We start from the raw sequence: 8,281 nt of genomic DNA on the forward strand, positions 1-8,281 counted from the left end.
GAATGGGAATATTCTACAGATGGGCTACGACTAGATGAGGTTCACAGATGGATTTTCCTGCTCCTGGTTCAGGAAATCTGTTTGGCTCCCAATCCCTGTGGAGAAAGGAATCTAACTTTGGACAATGATCTGGTCTGCACTCTATAGATCCCCCCAGCCAACCCCTTGTCCTTTTTATTTACATACCCATTTGGTGAGTTTAAGCTCCTTCTATAAATGCTTATTTTCTCAGTTTGATGTAATTGGTCTACTGTTGGTGCCTTATGTAAATCAAGTTCTTTTTAAATCGTGCCGCCAAAAAAAAAAAAAAAAAAAAAAAACGGCTAGCTTTTAAGAGAAGGACTCGGTTCATTTTAACATTAGGAAGGGAGTGATTTCTTGCTTGCTATTTTTTTTTTTTTTTTTTTTTGCTCCTTAATTGAAAGCCAGCAGTTGGGAATTCTGGGAGTTGAAGTTCAGGCTTTCGCCAACAGCTGTGCTTCATTTTCTTGTCTCCTAAAGCATCATTAAATTCTCCAGCACTGACCCACTTTTCCCAGAAGGCTTGTCAAATTGCATCAGTCTTACTCCCAAGGAAATCTGTCCAGGATTGCACAGTAGCCTACTAGATGGCATTCCATACCACAGCCGTGTAAGAGAAGTCCACAATAACAATATACTACTAACAAGGAATTGCGTTCCAAAGGAGATAATTTCTTTATCCAAGGTCCATTGCTCCATTGTTTAAGCTCAAATATGATGGTCCAGCGTTTCTTTTCCTTTATGCTTCAGCACCATTTTTATTACAAATGTTGGACGAGCATCCAACGATAAGGAAGGGGTTTAAGATAGAGAATTTGATTTCTCTCTTGATCGATGCTTAGATTTTAGGACATCCTTAAGTTACACCCTATGATTTCTTAACATGCTCGTCACAGGAGGCAAAGGTGAAGGAGTTCCTGCGGATTTTACTTCATTAGTTGTTGCCAACTATAGGAGTTGTGCTCATCTCAGTTTCAAGGCCACTGAGCCAGCGCTGTCCAAAGACACTTCCATAGTCCTGTGGCCAGCATGACGTCCCAGAGCGCTGTTATCTTCCCATCGAAGTGGTACCTATTTATCTACTCGCATTTGCGTGCTTTTGAACTGCTACCTAGGAAGGAGGTGGAGCGAGGACGGAGGCTCACCCCATCACGTGGAACTCGGATCTTGAACCATTTAACCACAGCACTGCCCCATTGTCACAGGAGGACAAGAGGGAAAATGACATTGTTGGGAAGGGTGAGGCCATCCTCCAAGTGATGCTAGCAATGTCATTTGCACCTTTGGGGTGAAGGTCTCATGACTCACCCAGCGATCCTGTGGCTTCTACTGAATGCTTTCACCGGTAGCATCTCCCAAGGAAATTGAGCAGCTGTTGTGCAGAATGGAAATCAGAGTCCTGTGATACGAGATGGGTGGCAAATAAATTTCATAACAAATGAAATAAACAAATAACAGAATAACAGAATTGGAAGAGACCTTGGAGGTCTTCTAGTCTAGCCCCCTGCTCAGGCTGGAAACCCTTTATCCTTCTGGACAATGACTGTCTAACCTCTTCTTCAAAACTTACAGCAATGGAAATAACTAGCTAGCTAGTTAGCTAGACAGACAGACAGACAGACAGACAGACTACTTGGAAAAGCATCAGTCTTCCATACGAAAGCACAGAATAAAGTAGACCATGGTTCAAATTAGCCAAGGCTTTCTAGGAGGCCTCAGGTCAAACCGACTCAACCCCGCTTACCCCACAGAATTGTAAGCACAAACTGAAAGTTATAGAGAAAACCTGTGTGCACTGAGGACCTTTACTGCTCCCTAAAATGACACTCCTTGCAACATCTGGATCCCTTGGACCTTCTTCTGGTTCTCCTGATTAAACCATTTCCCAAACTGATCTTATTTACGCAGCTCTTCCTCGGCCTTCCCAAAAATCTTAAATCTGCAACCTCAGCCTGAAAATCTCATCAGCACCTTGGAGCAGAGATCGGTTGTGTGTCAATCTCATCAGACTACATTGTAGAACCGAGAGGTGATAATGGCCAAAACGGATATCACATTAATGCAGGATCTTGGGCTCCCCTGAAGCCACCTGGGACCTTTTGCAGATCCTGCTCCCTAAAGGCTTGTCCTGACTCAGAAGACTGACTTGAGATGAAGACGGGCGGCTGTATGTATTGAAACTGAGCTTTGGAGATGGGGAAATTGGTGCCACCCCTGCATGAATTGATCTGAACATCAAAGTTAACTTTTCCTCACACCCTGGTTCAGGAGCCTCTGTTTCCCACCAAATGAATTCAGGGTGGTCTTTTGCAGAAACCTGAACAAGACAACAATGGAGGTTTCTTCTGCAACTGACAACAGAGCCATCAATCTTGCAAGCGCTGACTTTCCGTTCTGGAGCTGGTTATATTTAGAAGGGACTATCTGCATATTCTGCTTTTCAGAGCATGACACAAGACACACGGCACTTCCTACGTATCCAGCAACTAAGCAAATCCAAGCCCCAGCTCCCCACCCCAAACAATCTCAGCTTTCACCAAAATAGACCTTCCTGGAAACTCAAACAATTCTTTCCTCTCTCAGAGTCCACAGGTCTCTGGATGTACCACCAATGCTGAGCCCTGGCTATTGCATCAACCTTCCTCAAGAGTTTTCAGCCCATCATCCCATGTTGTCATTTGAGGTACGGTCTTGGGGCAGGTAGCCCTTGACTTACAACTGTTCATTTAGCGACCGTTCGAAGTTACGACAGCCCTGAAAAAAGGTGACTTAGGACCAGTGGTGGGATTCAAATCCCCAAAAATCCGGATCTCTGCGTGGATGCCGGCCTGGGCCTCCAAGGCCTGGAACGGACTTCCGGACGTGACATCAATGCACTTCCGGTGGTCTGTTTTAGGCCTGGGAGACCTCCTTCAGGCCTCTGAGGCCTAGAACGGACTTCCAGAAGCAGCATGAGTTCAGCCGGTTCTTCAACAAAATTTAGCTAACGGTTCTACCAAACTGGTCTGAACCGGCTGAATCCCACCACTGCTTAGGACCGTTTTTCACACTCAGATGCTGGGCAAAGGACTCGTGTTTATGACATGTCCCGGGGTCACGTGATCCCCTGACAAGCAAAGTCAAGGGGGTGGAGCCAGATTCACTGAACAACCGGATTACTAACTTCAGAATTGCAGGAATTCTCTTAATGACTGTGGCAAGAAAGATCGTAAAATGGGGCAATCTAACCAACTATAATTTCCAGATGGTTTTCCACCAAAGGACGTACCTGCTGAACTTTCCCTAAATTAACAAAGGCCATCTAGGTGCCGTCGCTTAGCCAGCACACAACATGGCTGCAAAGTCCAGTCTCCCAAAAGGATTACCCCCCCAGGCTAGGATAGGGTAGGCCACCAACCCAGTCCGATTCAATCAGAGGACTTTTGTCTCTCGCCGCAACCCAGAAAACCAAGAATTGAGGATTTCTTTAGTCCCTGCTGAGAAACGGACCCAAGCAGAAGGACAAATTCTTCAACACCTCCCCTTGTTCCCAAAGATTAAATGCCATTGAGGAAAGCAAACGATATCTGGCCAGATAAACTGAAGCTTCATAACCACCTTCGGGCATCTCTGAAATCAAAGGCTGGGCGAGATCATTTTTTTTTTCCTCACGCAAAGCATCTTTTGAACATTCCCCATCTGATCGGTTACAAAAATTACCCGCGTCAGACTCGATAAACAAGGGAACATGCTTTTGCTTTTCAGATGACACCTCCATGCTCAGTTGTAACAGCTTCTATTAAATTAATGATGTTACCCACACCATAAATTAGGCAAATTGTATGCAAATACTGTTTGAGTAGCAATACAGCGGTTATCAGCTGTCTGCGAAAATAAATTAGTTTGGCAGGGTAAAGATACTGTGGAGCGGCATATTTAATTGAGTGCTAATTTTATTGTGATTATTACTTTTAAGTAACAACAGCGTGGTTATTAAGCAACATAATGTGATGGGTTTACACAGAACTGATAAAAACTATTCCTCAAACTCACTGCGTTGGCAGGAAGATGATTCCGATATGGGATAATTTATGGTTTCCATAAATGGCTGGTTTTTTTTTTTTTTTTAGGTGCTGTGAAAAATAAACTACAATAAAATAAATACAACTTGACACATTTTAGGGAATTCCCAGCCAGGCAGCTACAGTGTGTTTGGCGAAATGACAGGAGCAGTTTCACCGCAAAGGTGTTTCTCTCTCTCTCTCTTTTTAAAAGGTGATTATTGTGACTCACAATTCATAACAACTCCACAAATCAGCAAAACACCTAAGCCAACACCTTCCAGGCATTTGCAAAGCGGACCTGCCAAAATATCCGCCTCTTTTTCCTTCTTTCTTCCTTTTAACTTTATGAACAATCTGCAGCCTCACTGGAAGGGACACAGTCTGGATCCCATTTTATAATTATTATTTATTATCCGTCTCATGATTATTTCCCCCAGTCTCCAGGAAAAACACAAATTACGACACACTTGTTCGCTTGGCAAACTCCAACGTCAAGCAAGCCCAAATACTGGCAAAGATCGTTCCAAATTATTTCCGAGGCATCCAAGCATCCCTGTTTTTTTTCCGAGTTCAAAACTGGTTTTTGCAAAATAATAATAATAATAGTAATAATTTTAAAAAACAAAATAAAATCGGCGTCTCCACGTGCGGAATCCGACCCACCTAAGATCTTGAAATATCTGGGCATAACTTAAGCTCAGCTATTTGCGAGGTGGGGCGCGCGGGGTGTAGGAAAAGAAGTTCCCCATTTTTGCAAAAACCACATTTCTCTTCTCCCCTCCCTCCCCCCCAAAAGCCCACAACATTTTTCAACTCTCTGTATTTTCAAGACTTTTTTTTTTAAGTTGAAAAGATGGGCGTTTGGAGCGGGGAACCGGATGGAAAGATGGGATCCGGCAGGCGTTTTTTGTTTGTTTGTTTTTTGTTTGCACCGCGGGTGCATTTTTGCAAAAGCAACCTGCGGGAAATGCAAAGGGTGGGGGGGGGATGGAGGGGTGTGTGTGTCTCCCGGGGATCCGTTCCTCTTCATTTCGGGAAGGGAGCGGCACGCCGACCTGTTCCAACTTGGGTTCAAGGGCGCAGCAGCGAGGTATGGGCATAGATTGGCGAGGAGGGGAGGGAGGGGTGTGTGTGTGTGTGTGTGTGTGTGTGTGTGTGTGTGTGTGTGTGTGTGTGTGTGTGTGTGTGTGTGTGTTTGTGTGTGTAGGAAAAGCCCTAAACACCCCCTCCCCTTTCTCCAGGCAACGCCGTCCGCTTCACAAGAAGGCCGCTGGCAACTTGGAACATCCCGCGAAAGGAGACCCCCGTGCGCGCGCCAGGACGCGCAGCTCGGCTCGGCTTTGCACGGCTCGGGCCGGGCTGCTGCTGCTGCTGCTGCTGCCGCCGCCGCCGCCGCTGCCTGGGAGAGTTTTCTTTCTCGGCCAAGCCAACGTGAAATCAAAGAGAGCCCGACAGAAAGAAAGAGGGAGATGGCTGGGGCGGGGAGGGGGGGGGAATGATAGATGCAACAAAGGCTTCTCAAATCTGGCTTTGGAAAGACCTGGAGGGCTGGTGGGCTGCTTGGTCGGGGGGGGGGTGGGCTTTATCCCCCTCCCCTTCCAATTCACACACCACCACCACCACCACCCTCTTGCAAAGCAGACCCCAGGCGGCATGCTGCACATCCTCCCGGCGCTGACACCCCAACCCATCCTCCCCTGCCTCCCTCGCGGCCAGCGTGTGGCTACCTACCACTGCGGTTCCAGATCCCAGTCCCTGAAAAAGTCGAATAGATCCATCGCGGGCGACCGCGGAGCCAGGCGCCGCCCCCGCGTCTCCTCCACCGGGCTAGGCGAAGGCTCCGGGGCAGGGCTGCAGCGGCGGCGGCGGCGGCGGCGAGGAGGAGGAGGAGGAGGAGGACGAGGAGGAGGAGGCAGGGGCGGGGGGCGAGGAAGGCATGGGGCAGGCGGGCAGGCGAGCCGGGCTGCCTCTGCGCCCAGCCGCCGCGCCGCGCCGCGAGAGGACTGGCCGGCAGTGGGAGGGGAGAGCGAGAAGGCGGTCGCCGCCGCCGCCGCCGCCGCCTGCTCGGGGAGCGGGGCTGCCTCCTGCCGCCTGGCTGGCTGGCTGGCTGGCTGGGGAAGCTCAAGCCACAGCTCAGCACAAGGGGAGGAGCGAGGGGCAGCGGCGACTAGGCGGCCGCGGCTGGAGCATGGCTTGGAGGAGGAGGAGGAGAGGAGGAGGAGGAAAAAGAAGAAGCGGCCGGGGCGCGTTCCCACGTACAGAAGACACGCGTCTGCAGCCTGGTCGTCGGGCTCCGCCCCGACTCTCGCCCGAGGGGCGGCGCCAGGGAGCAGCGTCGCTCTCCAGGGTTCTTCTGCCCGCCCCCTCCCCCCCGCCTTTCTGCCCGAAGGAAACAAAGCCGCGTCGTGTGAACCGGGTTGCTTCTCAAGCAGTCCAGAGGAGGGGAGGAACTCACTTCCCGTGCCAGCTGACCCTTCCTCAAGGCCGGCTTTTTCCCAAGAGGACAGAAACACAGCTATCCTCTTTGCTAGATGGGGGGTGGTGGTCTGGGTGTTTGTGGTCTCCCTGGGGTCTGGGAATGTGGGAAGTGAAGTCCCCCCTCCCCGTTTGGGGACGATGGTTGGCAAGATAGGAAAGCTCTTCCGGGGGAGAAAGTCGCCTTGGGCCCCCATTCCGAAGACCTGGGCAAGTGCTTGTTTTCAGGGAACGGGTTGTGTGAATGCAGCGTTGGGTCGTTCAGCTTAGATGTCTCAAATTGACCATCATTACCTGAGTTGGGATGAAATATTAATGTACAGATTCAGTCCTGGTTCCATCCACAGCTTACCCAAAGCCGAGGTGAAACCAGGGTCTGTTATAGCACACAGAGTTTTTCTCAAAAGATAGGCTGAGTGACTGAACAATTCTTCTATTTTACAAAAAAAAAAAAAAAAAAAAAAAAAAAAAAAAACCTGCTCTCATTTGAATCCAAAACTCCGGAGAAATTCTCAACCACCTGGTTAGTTACAGGTTCAGAACTGAGAATGGCTAAAGCTAAATACGGATTTGGCTGGTTAGGTATCAGAGGCTCTTAAGAAACCAGCATTTTGTTCCGATGGAAATTTAATTCAACAAAACATTGCTGACGCTTTGCTTACTGGCTTATTTATCAGCTATGGGAGGGGTTGAAAAAGCTTTGATCCACTGCTTTATCTATTTATTTGTTTGTTTTTCTTTTCTTGCCTGGATTCAGATTCAGACATTCCTTCGGGAAGAGTGACAATTTTCTCAAGCTATGCCTTTCAGTTGTCATTTTTGGAAAGATGCAGAGATCATTTGGAGAGGCCCTCATGTGGCCAGTTTTGAGATTTACTGCCATGGGAAGAAAAGAAGAAGAAGAAGAAGAAGAAGAAGAAGAAGAAGAAGAAGAAGAAGAAGAAGAAGAAGAAGAAGAAGAAGAAGAAGAAGAAGAAGAAGAAGAAGAAGAAGAAGAAGAAGAAGAAGAAGAAGAAGAAGAAGAAGAAGAAGAAGCTCCATCCTTGGCATAGAGCTCATTGCATGCCTGATTATCGTCCAAACCCAGCCTACCTAGCAGGATCGTTGTGGGGAAATTATGGAGGAGGCAGTTTATGTTCATTTCCTTGAACTTCTGGGGGGAAAAAAGAAAAGACAGGGATCTAAATCAAATTAATAAATTTTAAAAGGTGCCTGCTCCTCATTGTAAACACTTACTTTGCATGCTTACAAAAAGGGATGCTAATTATTTCATACTCTTAAGATGAGGATCCTTCTCTTCCTGCAGGCAATGGAGCCCAGATCCTCCCCCCCATTTCATGTCTAATGTATTTATTTCTCACTGACTACTGTGTAAACATGAGTCCAGCAAGAAAGTAAATCTCCTTATGCAATGCCCAGTACATGATTTAATCCACGGTTCGGTAATGTAAATGTTAAGATAAGCCTGATGTTAAACACAAGTTGACTCTATGTGACTTCGGGAGAAAGAGACCAGTGTACGGCTGATGTCAAATGATCCTGTGGGGTTTTTTGGGGGGTGGGAGTGGGAAATGCTGACCGCTCAGCTGTACAAGGTGAGACACCGTTGGCTCTGGCGTGCGATTCTCGCTCAGGAAGCTTGCAAGAATCAGAAGCTGCAGATGGCACAGGTGAGTGCCACGCGGTCTCCATCTCTCCTGCTTGCACGCCAAGACCTTTCGCCCGTGAGGATGATGGCCGTC

The 8,281-nt window shown here is 48.1% G+C and overlaps 1 protein-coding gene across 4 annotated transcripts in view; it reads right to left on the reverse strand.

Annotated features, from left to right (window-relative positions):
- Positions 1 to 8,054, reverse strand: part of AFF2 (AF4/FMR2 family member 2) — a 216,356-nt gene extending 208,302 nt beyond the window's left edge. For 2 of the 4 annotated variants that reach the window (XM_039354705.1, XM_039354706.1), the window contains exon 1: positions 5,796 to 8,051. In XM_039354705.1, coding sequence (XP_039210639.1) covers positions 5,796 to 6,736 — 941 coding nt within the window. In that variant the 5' untranslated portion in view covers positions 6,737 to 8,051. Of the gene's footprint in view, positions 1 to 5,795 lie in introns of all 4 variants that reach the window. The other 2 variants (XM_039354703.1, XM_039354707.1) reach the window with 2 other exon arrangements.
- Positions 8,055 to 8,281: the final 227 nt, after the last annotated feature.

This window comes from Crotalus tigris, unplaced genomic scaffold, assembly GCF_016545835.1.
Source record: "Crotalus tigris isolate CLP2741 ecotype Arizona unplaced genomic scaffold, ASM1654583v1 scf7180000018585.330925593:3314079, whole genome shotgun sequence".
NCBI classification, from domain to species: domain Eukaryota; kingdom Metazoa; phylum Chordata; class Lepidosauria; order Squamata; family Viperidae; genus Crotalus; species Crotalus tigris.